This window comes from Centruroides sculpturatus, unplaced genomic scaffold (assembly GCF_000671375.1).
Source record: "Centruroides sculpturatus isolate CEXI.00-Female unplaced genomic scaffold, Cexi_2.0 scaffold2107, whole genome shotgun sequence".
NCBI classification, from domain to species: Eukaryota; Metazoa; Arthropoda; class Arachnida; order Scorpiones; family Buthidae; genus Centruroides; species Centruroides sculpturatus.
In genome coordinates this window covers 33238-55300 of record NW_019386205.1, presented here as the reverse complement: position 1 = coordinate 55300, position 22063 = coordinate 33238, and the positions used below count along the sequence as shown (strand labels likewise).

Here is a 22063-nt window from a genome sequence, read left to right as displayed (position 1 = left end):
TACAGTATCGTATATGTAGTTAATTGTTCATTTGTTTCGGTTTATGAGAAAAAATATATGAACTTGATATTAATTAATGACCTTCTCAGATCAATGATGCCCTAAAATCACTACCTCTTAACCCCTATTTTAATTCGAGCGTACAAAAACGGCAACACATTATATAAAAATTAATTAATATTTATATAAATAGCATTCGTTTGGATAGAATTCTGTATAAATATTCTTTAAACTTGATAAAAAACAGTCGCTTCTACATGCTATTTCTGACTTGCGACTAAACAAATCGTTTCTAAAGCTTCTAGAACAGATTGCCTCAGACCGAAACCTGTTTTGTTCGTAAATATAAAACTACTTTAAAAAAAGAGCACAATTTCTTGAAAGATGAACTTTAATTAATGTAATCCATTATCAAATTTAATATATTATGGCATACATCACAGTTGAGTAAGATCTTAAGTCGTGCCCGTCTTAGACGTCGCTTCTTAAAGGGTTGAAAGATTTTTTACGTGCGGTCAGCTCACCTTGGTGTCACGTTATATTCTGGTACGACTAGGTCATGCTGTGGAATGACGATCGATTTATTTCAATGTTATTTAAGTTTAAAGATTTGCTTTCTTCATCCACATATTTGCTGCACGCGATTAACTACGTATATAAAAGCAGCGATCGCTCGTATCATGCACCGAGTGTTTCAGATCGTTTGTCTAATATTACTCATTCATTACACTCAACAATAGGGTCAGTATCTTATCTGATGGCGACTAGGTGAAGTAGTTTGACTTACGCAATCAATTTTGGTGGCTAATAGATAATTTATTTTTTTTTATTTTGATTTCAAACTCGAAATGTTACAAGACCGGTCTGACTTGGTTATCTATATAGGTCTATCCAGAATCGATCGCCTGTGACAAATCTCTATACAGCATCTTATAAAAATTCGTTTACTTTCCTTATAGGACGAATTTTTCTATCTTGGTTATTTTTTTCCCTAGAAATTCTTTCGTTATTCTGTAGCTTCACTTGTCTGAATGCTTCTTTAAGGTTGTTTGTAGCCCCGCTAATAAGGATTGCTTTGTTATTTAGTTCTAAGTGATAAGGCATGTTCGAAGATTGTCATATTTCGTATTTATACTTCGAAGAATCGATATCAATTTGCTACATTTTACTTACCATTCTCTCCCCTCTCTCTTCACCTGTTTGCTTACTTGTTAGTCGAAGCAGGTCGATCGAGACTGGTTTTTATTATTTTATTTTTATATTATTTGTTAAGTTTTATGATAAAATTTAAAAAACTATATAATAAAATTTTTGATTTTACAACACGTTAGATCAAAAAATATTTATTTATTGAATATCTGTTGATATACATTCGTTATGTAGCCTACTCTATGAATATAATAAAGTCTGTACTGAATATATAAATGGGCCCATTAGTAAATATATATCTATAAACATAATGACGGCTCTAAATATAGACCATCCAGGCCCCAAGTTAGAAAGCCCACCATTCTGGGCTCTAAGCCTTAGGCGCAGCAAATAAATGAAAATACAAAGTAAACTGCTAAACTTAATGATTTTCAGGTCGCAATTAACGCTTGGGTATGGCGGGGGGTGCCTTGCTTTCTTAGGAGTAGGCTTCATCCCATTGTTCATTATTAATATTTTTGTTCTAAAGTCTGTACCTGAAAAATGACTTTAAAAAATCGGGTTGAGGCCTCAAAAGTGTTAAAACGGTCTGATGATTTTAAATGTTTAGCTGCGTTCCAAAGCTCAACCTTAAAAATCAGTAATGACGAAATGATTTCAGCAAAACGTTTCAAATCTCATCAAATCAACCAAAGATGAGCTCAACAGATTTAAATACACACTCATCGTAACCGAAAGTTATTGAGTGTGTTGAACTACGTCAAAGATACCGTGGAAGAATTTTATTTCGTTAAAAATGATAGAACTTACCTATTAAATTTTAAACGATTGTTTAAAATTTTATACGTAGGGTAATTATGAAAATAATTTAATAAATTAAATTATGTTTATCCATTTTTACACGTTTAAAGTTCGCGACAAAGAGTAATTATTGTCAGAGTTATTTATAAAAATAAATATTTTCTAACGGTACGACAGTAGAAATCGTGAACTTCATAAACTTAACGTGTTTTACTTGTTCTCAATCTTCGTTCTGATTACAGTTTTCTCTCAACAAACCGTTTCTTGAATACGCTAGCGTTGAATTGGTCTTGACGTCATACTAAGTTAATCATCGGCGATTTGCAGTTGAGCTTTGGAACATACCCTTTCTGAACGCGAGGGTAGCCTCAAAACCGAGCCTGCCATTATATGCAGCAAGTCTTCAATTAATATCATTTCGTTATAACGTTGTTGAGGAAAGATACAAGTGATATCGTAATCATTTTCAATTATTGCTGTTGAATTTTCTTTATAAATAATAAAATTGATTGAATGAGATGGGAATTAAATACTGGAGGTTTGAAACACGATCCAATAGGAAACTTAACTCTTGTTTATATTATCTGGCTAATGGTAAAATTTGTTTCGCGTTATACGTCGTTTCGCTTAACTTTGCAATTTCCAAGAACCTATCGACGGCGTTAAGTGAAGATTTGCTCTATATATACTGTATTTACACACGCTTCCACACATACTACAGTATATTCTAATTCTGATACTGAAATATATTGTATGAATTCGAATATATCCATTAATAATTATTTTTAATACTTAATAAATATTTAATACCTTTAAATCTATAAATAAAGTTATACTTACAGATTTATTTATCAGAAAACCGAACAATAAATCAAAAATTGCGAATTTGATACTTTCTAAATAAACATTAGTGTCAGTACTTTTATCAATTTACATTATTAAATCATAAATAGTTTAGTCATCATCAACTGGATTCTATTGACAAATTTCGATCATTGCAAAACAAGAATCCTTGCATAATACTGTTTAACTCTCTCCGTTTAAGTTTATTCACAGCTGGAACGTTTCACCTTGTTTTCCTCCCACCTGTTGATTTCTTAGGTCGAAGGTTTAGTCACGAAACGACCCTGACCTCTCTTTTTCTCGGACATACCGAGGCCACTTTCTTGTTCCCCGAGCACGTTCTAAATTCTCAACTGATGAAACAGGTTTGAAGCGACGTTTCAGATACCATTAATAGAATTTTGAGAAGCGAATCTACTCCCAAATTCCAGCTTTTGAAATGTCTTTTGAGTCGAAAATGTTTTAAGAAAGGCGGACATCCTGTAATCTTTAAATGATTCCGTCCTTGACAGCTAAAAAAGGTAATCTATTGTAGAGAGCGTACATCATGGACTTCTCACTCGCTCTCTCTTAATTCTTTCATAATTTTAACTTTTATCGAACAATATAACGTCCAAATTGCTTTTTAGAATCTACTGATGGTAATTAATTGACAAAGACGGTATTATTTTTTTCCTCTTAGATCTTGTTCTGTCAATTGTATCCACGTTACGGAAACCTGTTATACAATTTCGACCTGATTAGACTCATTTAAGTCGTCAGACCGGAAAAAAGGAAAGGAAAATAATAATATTTCTTGTCAATTATTCTATTAAAAATGTCTGGGAAAAGAGTACGACTTAATGGGATCATAAGTCTATTTAGCTTATTGTGTTCATCATATTATGATTTTTTTATGAGAAAAATATTCATACCCCACTCTCGATTGGTTCCAAATTGCTTGATATCCTCTCCCATAGATGGTTTCTTTGTCAACAACTAATTGTTAGACATTGCTAACGACCAAATAATTAACGTCTTCGTTATCTTCTACAGAAATTAGTAATGGGTGAGAGGGAGGGAGATGGCCACATCCTGTTTCTGCATCGTTAAAAAAATATATATATACCGTTCTCTTCAGTTTTCTCTTGTCATCACTTCAAGAAAAAGAAATTCGAAACGTCATATTCACGCTCAATTTTCAAGGTTGTTATTGTTGATATGCCACCATTGTGAATCGTAAATTCTTTGGATTGTTGATACTCGAGGATACATTGGCCTTATCTGAGGGTTCGGTTTGTGTTTATCGACTCGAAACACAATATCCGGATGGTTGGCATTGGGATATTTTCCGCACGGCATACACCATTTCCGGCCTACGACCTTGGAGACTAGTTTGATTTTCACTTAAATTACTCAAAAAAGTCCCATCCTTCGTATAAGTTATAATTCTACTATCGAGGAAATGCATGAGGATTCGGATTAATTTATAAGTCCCGACAATTCAATCAACATCCTTTTCTTATAATACCTAAAGAACGATTATAATTTAATTGTTTAATTATGGGATTTAATAATTGCAACATCTTTAAATTAACTAAAGCACTAAGACTTCGCAATTATATGATGACAGTTTGATTCAAGGATCTTTAGTAAACTGCGATGACTTTGCACAGTTATATGTAATCATATGCACAGAGCTTATTGCTTGATTTAAATATCTTTAACACAGTTCACGTTCTCCTAAGATGTCCTTGTATAAGTATTTAGAAAGACTTCTCCAAATCTATAAATAATTTAAGTGAATTGTTGTCGTCTGTGATGCAATTCGTATATAAATATAATAGAAAATGTTTAATATTTTTTTACAATTTTCTGCCATTTTTTTGCGTTAAAACTTGTTAACAATCGATTTAAATTGATTGAAAGCTGCAAAATACGTAAAAAAATCGTTAAAACTTCCAAAAAATCACCAAAATAATCCGATATTAATGAAACTTTCGATCATCTTTTTCCTTTAACGATAAAAACTTTTCCGTTCAAGAAAGAAAACAACATTTGGATCTTAAAGATAGCAAAATTCTTATTCTGTATTTCCTTGTTTAATGGCTCTTTTTTAGTAGAAAGTTTGCTGAAAATTCCATTTTCTACATCAATATTTCTTAAAATATTTTTCGTTTATTCACTCTATTTTATAGTAAATAAACTAACGTGATGATATGTGGAATGAATCATACAGATCCGTGACTTTCAATTAGTAAATCTATTTTTTATTTTCTCTATCCACTGATTGAGGAGTTTATCCTTAGGCATCTTAAAGATTTGGAGGAAATTTTTGCATGTTAATTGATTAAAAACTAAAGCCAAATTTTATATTATAATTTTTATTTTTATAATAATTTATCAAGATGCCTTCAACACACAATACCGAACAATTAATGCATTTTATCAGATGCTCTTATCATCAATTTTATGTAAGTTTAAATGGATTTTAATGCAAATTTTACTTAAGTGATGTTGAAATCTGTTAAAAATTCCCGAATTTATGTTAGAAAAGTAGTTTGAAATATAAAATTTAGCTTAAAAATATGAAGTTCCTTGTTCGTTGCACCTTGAAAGCCTACTTAAGGTCTTCACAGATAAACAAATAATGAATATTAACGATGGAAAATAATTAAAAATATGTTTTCAAAATTTCATTACGAACATTTTAAGTTATTTACTTATTTATTTTTTCGTTGAAATTAATTAAAATTTTCATATTCATTAATTTTTTTCATTCATGGATAACTCTTATTATAGTTTTGAATTTAACGAGATACTTACGTAGATAATTCTTTAGAAATAATTATATTTTAAAAGATTTTTTTCCTAATAAAATAAATAAATATACAGGATGGCCCAAAAATCAGTTAACCGTGTACATTTGCGAATATGAATCGCTGAACTGAACACAGAACAAGTAAAATTGACAGCAATAAAACCTTTATAGTGCTTAACAGAATTTTGGGCCACTCTGTATATATAAAATTATTTTAAGTTTATATATAGAAAGTAATTATATACATATAGCCTACATGGTAGCCAGAAGTCAGTTAACTGTTGTGGAGACTAAATTGCTATCTTATCGCTCCAAAATACGTTATTTCTATGAAGTACGATGGAAAATTAATGTTTAACGCCTTCAATTTTTTATATTTGAATTATGTGAATTTAATTTTAATTAAATTTGCTCAAAATATTAAAAAAATATTGTTTTTTTAAATGCAAATTCAATGCGAAGATTCCCAATTTCTAGACGTAATTTTGAAGCTACGAACGTGATTTGGTTAATTTGAAGCGAATATTTCGCATTTCTTACTAATTATTTCATCATTAACATAATTTTTTTTAATTTATTATTATTTTTTATTTAATTATAAAAATTTTAATGATTTAAACACATTTAAAGATATTCATCTTGATGTTTATGAACTATTCGCTACCCGGAAATGGAAATTGTTATCAATTTTTCTTTCATTCATAGACATACATATATAATTTTATTTTTAAAAATGAAATATTGAAAATATTTTATAAAAAATAAATTTAAAAAAAATCTAATCCTTATTTTTGACTTAAATTTACACTTTGCCATTGTCATTTCCATAGCAAGATGATTCTCATCTCGTTGCTTTCAGGCATATTTTGGAGAAAGTCGTAAATCCCATTAAATTTTCAGTATCTAGATTCGGGCAGGATGATCAAATTCACCTAAAAAATGAATATTTTAGAGGAATTTTGCATTAAAAATTTTATTTTTTAATGCACTACTCTTTTAGAGTTTTCTATGTAGAAGTCCAGAAGGAGGTCTCTCCAGATAATTACATTTTGCGGACTTTATAGTATCGATCGTTATTCATAAATGTACTGCGACCCAAAAATCAATTAACTGTTGTGAAGCTTAAATTTCTCTCTTTTTTTTGCTTACAAATTTGCAAGAATTGCTTGCGAAAGCGCGGTTAATTGACTTTTGGACCACCCTGTATTTACGTCTGAACCATTACGAACTTCATCACTTTATTGCTCTGGAATGATATAAAATTTAATATTTTAAAGGTGTAAAATTTATATACTTGGAAATATATTTTAAATTAAAGAAAAAATTGAGTAAGAGTAATAAGTTTATAATATAAAATATTAAAGCACTTAACTTAGATGCCATTTTCTTCTTTCTAATTATTCAATTTACGTTTTCTTCATGTAATTTAGAATAAATGAAATATTTTAATTTTTTGAACAAAACGTAACGAGCGAATGCGTAACAAAATTTTTGTCATATTCTTCGCATTTTTGGGAGCAGTCCAGTACCGGAAACGGAAGTTTTATTTTTCGTCCAAATCGCGTCGTATCGCATCGCATGCTCCGCGACGCGTCGTTATATACAAGTATATGTTGTTAAACTATAAATTAAATCTATTTAAAATATATATAAGTGCATCGATTGCAATTTTATATAAATAACCGATGATTCAACTAATAGTAATTTTATATTTTCTTCAATAGAGAGGGGGAAAAAATTGGAAAAAAATCAATAATTCCAAGTTAATTTTTTTTAATTTAAAGTTTGAAGTTTTAAACTATAAGTTCAATATATTTAATTTTGATTTATAATTCAATAATTTATAAATAACTGAAGTTTGTAAACAAAATTCCTTATTTTCTAAACAGATTGTCATGAAAAAGAATTTATATCAAATCTTTTAATTAATGAAGAGAGACTTTAAGTAACTTTTCACATATTTTAAATCAGATATTTGTCACTTTAATTTATTATTCAGTAAATAACTTTTTCTGTTTTTTCTTTTACCTTTCTACTTTCTACCATTTTGCTTCGTCTACTACTTCAATATCTAGTACTTCTTTCATTTCTTCTTAAGGTAGAATAATAATAAAAAGAATCTAGAAATTTAATATTGCCGTCTCTTAAATACATTAAGTGAAAGCAGGATTAATGGAAAGAACCATTGTTAAACATTTATTAAATGGATATGACAAAAGATGAAATAATTGAAATATAAACAAAGTGATAATCTTTTGTTGTATATAATCTTCTATTATTAAACACTACATAGAAAGAGATAGAGAGAGAGAAAGTTAATTTCTAACCAAGGACAATTTTGGAATAAACAGGAAGTTGTCAGTCATTATACTGGAAGATTTTCTCATTTGTAATAATAGATGACGTAGTCTTTATCTTATTTTTTTATTACGTAAGAGAATTTATGACAATTTCGAATTAATAATAATGTAATTCGCTCCACTAAAATTACTTCCAAATGTATTTAACATACTTTTACGTATTTGGAAGTATAAAATTAGTTCAGTACAATTTTACTGATTTTTCTTTTAATATTTTACTGAATTAGTTAATTATGTTAATTGATTTAGTAAAATAATAAATTATGCTTAATTATTGTTATCTTAATTATGCATTTAGTGATATTTAGCGTGTTCAATATATCGATTTTTCTTAATTAATTTTCTAGAATTTTTTCAAAATTTAGGTTAATAAAGTATTGTTTACGTTGTAAAGATTATGACTTAAAAATTTTTAAAGTATCCTAAACTATAATTAAGGAAGAGTTAAGCGTAACTTTTTATAAAAAATTATAATTTGAAAAACGTATAATTTATCATGATAAATATCAGAATTTGTAAGCACATTTTTGATATTTGTTCATTCTTTCAAGCGACTGTTACACGCCCTTCAGTACCTCAGCTTTCCAATATAAAACACTAAAGTTTATAATTAACTCTTCCTATCTTTAGCTTCCATCTTTATCTTATATTTTCTCTACTATTATACGCCTCCTCCTACAATTATCCTTATTAATTACATAATTTTCTGTAGTTGTTCTCTCTGTTCCTTAGATTAAATAGCAAATTGATAAGTATACATATCACGTTACAGGCAATTACTTCGTACGACCATCTTGAGATTTTCCTTACCTTAACTATAAACCAACTTCCTAACTATTTAAAGCATCTTTTGCGATCCGCATCACTTGATCCGGTTGCTATGGCGACGTTTCAGGTGATGAGGATCGTTACTAGATTAAAAGTGGATGTTGGTTTTAGAAGTTAAACTCTGTTAATATGTTTACCTAGCAATACGTAGCTAAAATGCGGTGTAAACGCCATTCGTGCGCTATGGCTCGTGAGGAAATTCAATATAAATCAAATATATACGTCATTATTCTAAGAATTTTGCTATTAGTAATTAACTTAAGACTCCTTAAGACGTATTTCCGAGCACGTGGAATGCATTTATGCACGTAAAAGTAAATTGTTTACCTGCGTAAATATTAAAGGAAGTTCGAATAAATTTTCTCTATTTATATTAAGTTGCTATATATAGATTTGTATTTATACTCGTATCGTTTATATATTTAAACCTGTTTATTACATTTAAACTTTAACTGCAGTTAATTCGTGTTTTGATTACCAGATGGCGTTTAACATACACTTAAATGTGGAAAGTATAAATGTACTGTACTTGTTTTAATAACAAGCAATGCCATCTGGCGCCTATATCCACGTTCACTAGCAAACCATTTGGGCCTTTTATAACCGCTGCTCGACCTCCCCCATCGCCCAGTAGACCAGACCCTAATCGACGCTTTTTCTTTATTCCAGTCGAACCGGGACCTTCACGTGCAGAGTGTCGTCGACTTCCACCGGAAGACGAACGGGAAAAGACCAGGTGAGTATCCATTTCCCCCTTTTCTATATATTTTTGTTTATATAATCTCAATGCACACTTATCGATACCGAAAACTCATACCTTACCCCGACACTACCCATTCGTTCCTTTACATTTTCTATCAGTCCGAATTGAGAGACCCGAATTTTCGACCCATCGCACTTACAAGAACAATAGATTAGAGCAGCAGCTGTTGCTCTTTAGCAGCAGCTGTCGTCTCTCCGCACGTGACTCGAGGTAAGCACGTGCGGTTATAGTAGTACTACCAACACGTCTTTGAACAATGCGGGTCGCCCGCACCTGGTCTTCCAGATGCTCAACACCCGTGTAAGTCGATGCGCTGTGCAAACGGGAAGCGCTGGTTGCGTTACGCTTTGCGCTTCATTTTCATATCGGAATCCTTCATTAGAGTGCTGGCTCCTTAGAGGCGCGCCTCTGCGACGCCTGACGCATCGCAAACGTTAGTAGACGGGTGGTCTACAGATTATATCGACCGAAATCGATTACACTCCTCAAATTTAATACGTAAGTGATCGAAATATAAATGAAGCGAGAGTATATTTCCTGAAAATTAGAAATAAAAGTACTACTGGTTACTGTGGTAACAGTACGATACACTCGCGTAGAGGGAGGTGACGAGTTGGCGTGTGTACCTAAGTGGCACACGCCTCTAATAGATCTCTTGATGTTTTTAATGGACAGTTATTTTTTTTATAGTTTCTGGACCGTACAAAACTCAATTATCTATCTTGCGTGAAGTACACGTCCTCTGTATACGTATGTGGGGTGATAAGAGGTGTTTATTGCGCCTTCTAGACTTTTTCTTATATTAAAAAATGCTATTAAATCGCTTTCAACTCGCCCTTTACTGTAGATGCTGGTTTATTCCTGGATAAAATTAAATCGATATCAACAAATACAATCAGGTGTGCGCGCTCTTCAACACGTAACAACGCGGTACCTGTAGATTGTGTTAGGAAGAAACGAGTTGGAAACAAACCGACATTTTCTATAGCGAAATTTCGACTTTCGTGGAAACGATAAAAATCATCCGGTGCGTCACGTGTTCTAGTAGACTGACATCATGCAGGACTTCCTCTTAACGGTTTCGACTGAACTTCCCTCACGCGTCAGCACATCTGGCCCTCTTTGGACCTTCGAGAGCGACTGGATGGTCGTAGACGCCCTTTTCCTGTTTCGGAATCTGACGTTTTGGGTTATAGAATGTGAAAAATCAGTTGATATATCGTAATAAGCTACTAAAAGGGGAGAGTTTTGACATACACTGTATCGCAATGCGTATAATTTCACTTCCTGTGATAGGAGCGAAATATAAATATTCTTTTCACTGTAAACAATTCCTCTTTTATTCTTTCCTCGCTTTAAAAAATTCATTTAAAATTTTATTAATTTACAAAATATTTTAGATCATTTTCCAATTTATAAATGACATTTTCATTACTACAGTTTTTAAAAAAGTAAATATCCTACTTGTAGTGATCAATGAAATCTTACAAACTGATTCACTTATGAATGCTTGGCATGAAGAACCCCGGGCATTTTCTGCTTACTTTTTTAAAAATATACACTTAAAGAATTCTAAATGGATAGAGTAAAACCAGTCCTTTCGTAGTACGCTGTCATTGCCCTTTCCTGTTTAATTTAGTGTTAAAACTCGAGCAAAAATAACAATAAAAATTCTACCCATTCACATAAATAAACGTATAACGAAGTAATGTAATTAAATGAAGTGGATATTGCCGTATTTAGATGTGTAAATCCACCCTCATCCTGTCGTGTTGTGTACCCTGTACTTAATTTAATCGAAGTGTTTGACATGTTTAACTTAGAATTCTCCGTGACTCATCCACCCCCATCGATGACAATATTCACTCGTTATTGTTATAAATCCGGTCGATGATCTCTTTTTCAATTTTATAATGATTAAAAATTAAAAAGGGACGAATTTTGTGATTTTTTATTTGATGTTTTTTTAGAAAGTACATTCATTAATTAATGATAATTCTAAAATATTGAAAGAAAAATTATAATCTAAAATGCAGTTTATTAAAATACTTAAAAGAATTTACAAAATTACTTATGAATTTATTAAATTTCTTCATTAAAATGTTTCAATTTTTAGCAGATTATTATATTTTTTTAAATTATTCTTTTAGTTAAAAGTAGTTAGAATTTGTCAGGAAATTGCAAAATTTGATTATGTTTCAGTTAAACAAAGATATTTCTCAATTGTTAACTATCAATAATTAACATAAAAAAGTAATTTATAAATTATCTTTTATGTAGTATTATTTATTTATTCTGGGTTTCAATTTAAAGCCAGAATTATTCAATTAAATTGAAATAATTCATGAAATGAATATAAAAGAAACCTGAATGCTAGATTTAAGGCAATTTTGAATTAATTGTTTTAGTAGCTATTTAATTTTCATCTTTTATAATAAGAATTATCATCATTAGAAATTGTATATGAAATTTATATCTAGTACTTTTAAGTCTATTGTAGTTTTGTATTTGTAAATTATTATCCATTTAATTTTAGATCATAACTGCACAAATATGATTCCTGAACCCGACTACAGTGATTCTGAAGAGGAAAACGAGCATGGACTTCGTCACACGCGGGCATCTAAAACTAGTTCTTCCAATGGAACATATGTAGATGATGTATTGATTTCTCCTAAGAAACTCACCAACCCTTGCCTTGAATCTATAGAAAGACAAAACTTGCATAAAGAGCTTCTTTTTAATCAAAAAATGTATGTTTTGATTTATTTTTTGGTTGATTAAAAGATTAGTCTTAAACTAGCTTTAGCTTTAAAACCATTTTTTCACATAGAATATACAAAAACATCCAGAATTAAGTATGTTTAAAAACTTAAAAATTTTTTTTTATTTGACTTTAGTGCATGATCTACTTCAGATAAAATCAATAATTATATATACAGTATTTTTTTCCTACAAACTCAATTTGCATATTACTGTACTAAAAAATTAAATTTAAATATAAAAATTTATGAATTACAAATGAATTTATTGCTTGTGCTTTGAGGAGTTGGGTTCAAATTTGAATAGGCTCAGAAACTTTCACAAGTGGGTTGATCCAGAAATCAGGCCCATCTTCACCATGCAGTCACTCTGCCACAATGATTAGTCAAAACTTGACATGCTCAGACAGATCATTGTGGGTATGAAAAAGGCTTTCTTACTATTATTGGGGCACCAACAACTAATAAATTAATATTTTAATTTAAATAATATCATTTCTATAATTTTTATATGAATAATTTTCCTTCAAAACGTTTTAAAATAAACGTATTATTAAAATAGATTATTATGAAGAATTTAATTTTGATATTTTATTGGAAGTAAACAAATATATACCATAAATAATTTTCTTTCTAAGAAGTTATAGTCATCTTAATAACATTTAGTAATATTTTTAGAATAAACAAACAAATAATTTTTTAAACATGTTTTTATTTCAGAGGTAAAAGTGTTTTGGGTCAAAAATCCGAATTACAAAAAGCAATGGACAAATTTCGTGAAGATCAAAAGAAAAAAGAGTTGGAAGAAGAACGGTTAAAGAAACGAACAGTTTTGGAAAAGAAACTTGAAGAGCAAGCAAATAAATTGAAACAGGTAAAAAAATATCAATACAATTTTAAATTTAAAAATATAATTTATCAGACTGAAATAAAGTTTAATTTTATAATTATTTGTCTTTATGGTGGTAAAAAATTTCTAACTAGACAAATGTGACAACTATAAAATTAAGAACTAAAAATCCAACAATATCTAAATCTTTTCAGCCATCATCAGGTTTTGGAATGGAACAAATTCACAAATGTACTGTACATTTTATCTTAAGATATTCTATAAGAAAACAGAATAATTAATTACAAATAACTTATCATAAACTTTGTCTTTACAATTTCAAGCTTTTAAGCCCATTTTCAGGAATAAAAAAAAAATACATTCTTCAAATTCTTTCATATTTTGTTCAAATATTTAATCATTCTAATTCATGAGCAAACTAACTGCCATGCACCATCTGCTAGAAAATTTGAAAAGTTGAAGGTAAATTTAGAATGATAATACTAGCCAAATATATGTTTGCTTCATTCCAGTTAAACAATGCCAGCTTCAATGATCAACATTGGATTTTAATTTTATATAAAAGTATTTTGTAAAGAAAACATTGTCATTAAAAGCTATAAAATATCCTACCCTTTTTTTTTTATAAATTCACTTGTTACAAGTGAAAATACAAAAAAGTAGTTTCATAGTTACCCATATGAGATTTTATTTGATGAGATTATAACAGAAATTAGCAGGATGATATAATAGAATAATAAATGTCACTACAGTAATGTTTATCATTAATTACATAAACAAACCAGGCAAAATCTAGCAATTTTGATTGTTATAGGCACCAATATCAATCTGTATATATTGTGGGGGAGGTCAGGCCAATGACAAAAAGTAACAAAAAATCTTTCATGATTTAAATGGATATAAAAAATAAGGTGTGCTTGTTTCTATTCCTAATTTTTGCAATACCAGTCGACCCCCCTACAACACTGTTGAATATTCCGTTTTATATGAATTCCATGTTGTACGAGTCACTTAGATTTTACAAATACATGTGCTGGGCTGTGAATGGCTCACATATTTGTAAAATCTAAGCGACTCGTACAACATTGAATTCATATAAAACGGAATAATCAACAGTGTTATAGGGGGGTCGACTGGTACAGTATAAATTTAAAATAGATATATTTTTAGAAGGGGGACATGTCCCCTCTTTTCCTTATGGATCAATGCTTGTGATTATAGGGTGTTTTTTAAATGTTGGTAATTTTAATAATAATACAGGTTTCTAATTTATTTATGAAAATTTAAAAAAACTTGCCAACTCAATTTTTTTTTTACAATATTTATGATGTAAAGGAACTATTTTATTGCAAAAGAGTAGAGTTTCCACAAAAAGAAAGATCACTTTTATGCAAGTGAATTAAATTTATCTTAATTTATTAATAAAAACCTACACATTTACAATAAAACAAAATGTAATTTATATTATTTTAGAAAATATTTATGTATAAAACTGAAATTTTTTATAAAAAAAAAACTTTAAATATCAGGTCAGTCCATAAGTTCCTGCTTATTTTATGACCTTGAGAAAAATCTTGTTTTGTTGTTAAAAATGCCAGTCTAATGTGATACTTTTTACACTGAAGTGTTAAATTGGATCTCATTCATATAATACGTTCAGAATTGGGAACATTTCAGTTGTTTATTTTCGTTAAAATGGAAGTAACAGATGAATATAAGAGACATGTTTTATACTTTTTATTTTTAAGTGATGAGAATGCTACAAATGCAGCCAAAAAATTAAATACTGTTCATAATCAAACTGTAATTAGTGTAAGGACTGCGCAGAAGTGGTTTGAAAGATTTAGAAATAATGATTTTAGTGTGGAGGATAAGGCTCGTACTGGAAGACCTGTTGACTTTGATGATGATGCTCTCTCTGCACTAGTTGAAGCAGAACCATCTTTAACAGTTGATGAAATTGCGGAACGTTTAAATTCATCCCATGGAACTGTTCATAGACATCTACAACAAATCGGAAAAGTTTCAAAGCTAGGAAAATGGATACCACATGAACTGTCAATAGCTAACTGACAACAACGTCAACTGCTCAACTCAAAAGCTTCAACTGGGAAATTTTACCTCATCCACCATATTTGCCAGATATTGCTCCCAGTGATTATCATCTTTTTCGGAGTTTGCAGAATTTTTTAAAAGGAAAAACTTTTGAGGATGAGAACAATGTAAAAAAGGCTATTTCTGAATATTTTGATTCAAAACCGAAATCATTTTACAAAGACGGGATTAAAAAGCTACCATCAAGATGGCAAGAAATTGTACAAAATAATGGTGAATACATTATAGATTGAAATAAAATTTAGTTAAAATTTTTTGTTGCTTTTTTTGTAGATAAAAATGCGCACGAACTTATGGACTGACCTGATACATGAATTTGTCATGTTTTAAATGTCTTAAAAAGTTTAATGCATACACATTACAAAATCTAAATTCATGTAATAAATGTATAATATTTTACAATATAATATTTAAAATTACATATTTTTTCCTAAACTACATATATATTAGTTTTTTATATATAGAGTATTTTATATACATATAAAATACTGTAATTGATTATCTAATTTTAACTGTCAATTCATTGTTTATCTGTCAAGTCCTATCTTTGTGGAAGACAACTCTCTGATAATTTTCAAGAAGCTTTGTACTGTTATGAAATGTTTACAGATCAGAACATCTGATATCAATTTTTGATATAAATAACTTTTTGTTTAAAAGTTTTACAGTCTTACTACTATTTTAAAAATTATATTGTAATATATTTGTATTTAATTTTTGAAAATTTAATGTGTTTCATATTTTATGCAAATCTAGTAATAATTATTACAGATACACAGAGTAATGTAAATTTAAATATAGGGAATTTTAAATGACCAAAGTTTTTTTTCATTATTTTTTATAAATCTTTCCTACAGATTTGAAAGTCAACCAGTTAAAATTGGATCATAGTTATACACAAAACATGACTATTTTACAATAATAAATGTGCATAAAATAATTCTATTCTAATAGTTATGTACTAAATAAGTACATAATGTACAAAAATAGTCAATTTTTAAGTTTGGTAGAAATTTTGATATTGCAAGACTTATTATTCCACTGCTTGGGATCGACATTAAAACTTCAAATTTTTCATGTGACTTAACATCAACATCTCAGACTTCATTCATCATTATCTGACTTATGGGCATGGAAAAAATGCCCACAACTCTGAAAATGTCCCTAAGACAAGTAAATTCCTGCCTTATAGGCTATTACTGAGAGTTTTTACTTATAAGCAAAAATTTGTTCACTCAAATTTATTATTCACTTTTGTCTTATCATTGTCCACTTTTTAGTATTTTATATCTCAATAGGCTAATTGATATTTAAACCCTAAGCAGCTTATGTTGTTAGTTCTTTTAACCTACATATAAAAAATTTGCAAATTCATCTGCAATGAATTTAAGACTAATCTATATTTACAGATTAGATGATTATAATTTTCTTAAAATATCTACTATTTAAAAGATTTGTAGATTAGAATTTAGTCTGCTTCAAATAGTAGCATAAATTTATTCAGATATCTCTCTAAGTTAGTAACTTCATATTTGTAAGTAAAATTGATAAACTTTAATGAGAGTACATGTTGGAAACAATACAAGAGTTTATAAATCTTATAACTGATTGTAAAGAAAATATCTGATCTTAGGGATTATTATATTAACCTTGAGGTCACTTATAACTGTAATGATTAATCAAGATAGTCTCAAACACTAAACAGGATAACTCAAAATCAAAACTATAATTTAAAAGTCTCAATTTGAATTTTGTGAGGTCAAGAATTAATTAATTAATTCGTAATAATTCAGCAAAACTTATGCGAGAGCATCACTCAACAGCTGCTCATCCTCCCTTCCTCTCTCAAAATGATAAAGTATTCAGAAACAAACAAGTAGCACAGGTTACTTCAAAAGTGAGTATGAAATCAGTAGAAAATGACATTTAAGGGAAGTTAGAAAGTTCCTAAAATCATACTCATATAAAAAAGATTGTGTATAAACCTAGACAAAAATAAGAAAAATCATTTAAAAGTTTCAAATAAACATTATTTTTCAATAACAAGCATATAAATCTTAAGTGATATTAGATGATAATAATCTGTATTTTTTGCTATTTGAATTTAAATTCAAATATTCTAATAATTGAATTTTATGAAAAAGTAATAATTACATGTCATCAAATGCAAGAGAACTTTGTTTTGTTCACCAACTCCATTAATCAATATTTTTCATTGGCCAGCAAAAACAGGTTTCTCTGCTTAGATGTCATAATTCACACTTCAACTACTGATAACCTCAAAAAGAATAAAATAAGCATGTTTGGATGCAATGCCAAGTGAGCATGCCATGTAAAGGTGAATGCCTTTACATCATATCTTCATCATTAAATTGTGATGTTTTCCCTGATTTGCACATTATTCAAAAAAACCTTACTTTGAATTCCAAATAATTGTGAGAATGAGTTGCACTTATTCTCAATTAAAGTAAAAAACAATAGTCTAAGGCAGTGTTTTTCAACCAGGGTACCATGGTGCCACGATTGGGGTGTCGCAAAGTTTAGGGCCTTTAGTCATTTTCTTGGAAATTTACTTAAGTGTAGTTCAAGATAACTCATTGTCAGTTCTACTTTGCTACTAGATATCTAGTAAGCAAAGAAACGATGACTAATCGCATGTTAATGTAATGTTCAACACTACGTATACGCACGAGTTCGCCCAAACCACATTACTTGGCCTTCACATTCCCAGTCCCAGTACCAGGCCAACCAGCAGAGAAGAACGACATGGACACTTGTGTCTTGAATATACTTTAAAAAGCGTGCACAATGTAGATGCATATTACAGTACTTTCATAGTATTCAAAAGCAATGATGACAAATAAGCAATTTGTTATCATTTTTTTAATTTAATTTTTTTAAATTGATATGAAAAAGAAAAAAGTAATGAAATAATTATTTTATATGTGCATCAAAATAGTTTAAAAAACTTAACAAAAATTGTTTATCAATAAAATAATAATATAAAATGATGATATATTTGATGATAAAACTAAATTTAAAAAACAATAGAGAGACTATTATTTTACATGTAGGTATTTCGACAAAATTCAGTGGACTTAAATTTTGATTTTAAACACGTAGAAACGCTGTTTTTTTGCATTAAAATGCTTCTTCAAATTGTCAATTTTTAAAAGTTTTCTTCCCGGGAAGGGAGTCCCTCCCCGTACCCCACCCCAGCGTTGCACGTAATATTCGTTTTCACAAAAAGTTTATCTGGCCCATTAGCCTCCTTATTCAGATCCGCACGCTGTCACGATTTTTTATTTTTCAATCAGGGGTGCCACTCGATGAAAAAGGTTGAAAAACACTGGTCTAAGGTGAAGGTGTAAAGTTGAAGTAACAAATTCCAAACACAGTGTGGAAAAAAAAAATACTAATTTGAAAATGTGATAAGCAAAAGAAATCTTAGTCAAATTTCGGAACATTTTATTTTCCTTGATAATACACCTGGATTACCGAGGCAGTTAAGGTATCAGTCTACTGCTTTGTGGACCAGAGATCAAATCCAGATAAGCAACTGCAGGAATGTTTCATGGACTATGCAGTCTGGATATATCAGGTCTCTGTCCTTTGCTATGGGCCTGGCCAAACTCATGGGTGGGCTTGAATAAAAAGCCTCCTTAGTGCCCACAGGGCTGAACAAGACATGGAAAACAACCTCTCCTTGTTCATTTTCAGAATATTTTTGAGTAGTTTTTGTTTTCCAAACAGCTGGCAATTGAGGATGAGTGGCTCAAGTGATACTTTTGAATTCCATCCTTAATTCTATTATTTGTTGTATTTAATCTTATAATATAATTGAGATGGGTTGATAATGATAATAATAATAACAGAGCCCAAATGGTTAGGAATTGAAAGTTGAAATTTGGTACAGTTAGGTACGTCATGAGAACGTACACTAAGAAGGGATTTTTTGAAATTCCCCCTGCGGGGGAGATGGACAGGTTTAAGGCTTACTGTGAAGAACTCTGCTTCTACTATACTATTATAAATGCAGGTTTTTGCATTTATGCGGGAAATCAAACATATTTTTAGACCCTTCTAAAAATTCTCAATGATATTTAGTGTTTCATTGTATATAAAGTTGACACAGGGAGCACATGCACATAAGTTCGCTTTATTCAAACTCTTTGTCTTAATGTTCAAATTTATATTTATGAATGATTCTGGAAGATCCAGCTTATTTTTCAAATTTATTAAACCTGAAGAACAACCCAGAAAAAGTTACAAAATCACTTTATTATTTATCAATTAAGTGGTACTATGCACCAGTTAGTGGGTTGCAGTGAGTCTTATTTATCGTTATTCTGGTGTGGTAAGCAGATATCTAAAAATTTTCTAGTCTTGGAAAAGGGGGGACATAATTCTTGCACTTGGTGAAAATGGGTAAGATCGGCTATAATCTTAATCTTTGCTATCATTACTTTTTGTCTGAGCAACTCCGGGCTCATCTGCTAGTAATATATATATAACAACACAACTCAATTAGTATTGTGCCAAACAATCTGATGAATTATTTATTGGGCTATATTAGGGCTAATTTAATAATTATATAAGCAGTTAGACCACCAAGGAAAGCAGTTAGACCACCATATCAGGATAAAATTAGAAATTCTAAAATTATTTTATTTTTATTAATTACTAAATTCATCCTGAGATATGGTAACCAAATTGCTATATATTATATAAATAATCTTGCAGCTCACTTGGCAGTATGTTGTATTTACTTTTAAGTGCTTATAAATCTACATTACTACAGATAAATATGTTTTATGGTTGCTGGCAAAGTATTTAATTTGTCAAAATATCTTGATATATTATCATAACACACATTATTTTTAGGACAATTAGTGCAAAGACAAGAGATGTAATATAATTTCTCATGCAATATCATTAGAAGTAATCTAATTAAAAAAAAACTCCAAAACCATGAAGGAAATAATTTAATTCCTATAACTTATGAACTAATGAGCACATAAGCAACTTCTTTATCACCAACTCATTTTGTTAGTTTAAATACCTTAATAAATATGTAAATCCCTTACTTAACTTTTTACTCTTCATATAATGGTTTGATTGTTTTTGATTAGTCGAAAAGTGAAGGTCACTTGTAAAATTTTTATTACATAAATCCATATTTATATTGACAAATACAATGAAGATGATCATCAAAACTCACAATAAATTTTCAAATATTTTGCAACAATTATTGATAATAGTACAAAGAATAGAAATACATCCAATATTGATAATTTCTAAACACAATAAATTTTTAATAACAATAGGTATCTAAAAGCCACACTGTTTTCTAGATACAATTAATAAATTAGCTGAAATTGTAACTAAATCATTATTAGGCAAAATTCTGTAATTAAATAATGATCCAAGTTTTCATCATTTTTTACCTTTTAAGCCAGTTATACAACAAATTTGGCATTTTTTAAGTATAAATACAAGACTATCAACTTCATTATTATTCCAAATGATAATTAGGCCAAAGTATAAAAATCTATTGATTGGGTATCCACTTCGAAATGTTATGCAAGATAATTCTGGTAGTGACGATAACTATTTTGACATTTTTTAATAATAAATGGCAGTCCATATTTGTGGATTAAAACATATAAATGGCTCTTGTTATGAGTGGCCTACAATCTTTAAGGTCTGATGTAAAAGTTTATTTTAAACAAACAATAGGTGAAAATAAATTTTAATTTATGACATAATTAACTTAGCATTATCATCATTTATTCTAAAGGGCTACAGTTTTAAGTGCTTTTAATGATTTGTTTATATCATCATCTATTTTAATTTGTATTTAATATATGACTTATTTAAATTGATGTTCAATTTATGAAATTCTAGCAAGAAGAGCAAGATTTAAAGAAGGACGAACCACAGGACCAACCTGAATTTCTTCGCGTGCACGCGAGAGTCTGTGCCCAGACGGTGTCGGTGGATTCGAAGTCTTCATAGTGCGAATGCCCTGGCTAAACACTGTACATACCTCGAACACAAAAAACGAACGATATATGCAAGGGGGGAGTAAGTAGCAAAGAGCAGTATTAGTTTCATCTCTGTTGAGTAAATATATTTTTAAGACGCCCTCCGTATTATTTTGGCGTCGGCGATGTTTACTTAGATCGTAAATGTTTTATCGAAGTTTGGCATCGTTTAATCCGTTTACAGCAGATTGTATTTGAATTTTATGTACAAATTGCATGGAATTCGACCAGATTTGTTCTGTCATCGACCATATTTATGCGAAAATGTTCAAATGTTCTACTTAATGTTCAAAGCACTACCACTGTTGCAATGGTGTTGAGTTACAGTACTGTAGAAAACCATACATTGTTATTCTAAACGGAAATATTTTTAGAATGTTATCAATCCATGTGTTGTATTTCTATTTTATTTTACAAAATATTTTGATATACTTTATTAAATGTCTTGACAAAAAATATATTATCTAACCAAAAGGTAATTTATAAATACTAACAATCAATTAACCCACTAAAGAAATCAAACTGTAACTAAACCAAAAACCATTGCCCGTGTGCAAAGTGCCAAGAATATCGCTACACGATTCCGAGCCGGATCGTGATTCTGTAAATTTGTTCTATCTAATGTACTATACCTATTTGAAATTTAACATATCTAAGTTCTGTTATTGCAAAATAACTGTTTTGTAACATTTAAATAACTCGCAATGACTGTTCCAGTGAAATAAAAACTAATTTCTTAAAAAAA

General features: G+C 29.7%; 1 protein-coding gene across 2 annotated transcripts in view; it reads left to right on the top strand.

Moving 5' to 3' along the window:
* The window catches only part of LOC111614073 (protein FAM107B-like), a 40011-nt gene extending 17948 nt beyond the window's left edge, over positions 1 to 22063 (top strand). For both annotated transcript variants that reach the window (XM_023355452.1, XM_023355451.1), the window contains exons 3-5: positions 12081 to 12297; positions 13027 to 13180; positions 21179 to 22063. In XM_023355452.1, the coding sequence (XP_023211220.1) occupies positions 12081 to 12297; positions 13027 to 13180; positions 21179 to 21289 (482 nt within the window). In that variant the 3' untranslated portion in view covers positions 21290 to 22063. The remainder of the gene's footprint in view (positions 1 to 12080; positions 12298 to 13026; positions 13181 to 21178) is intronic.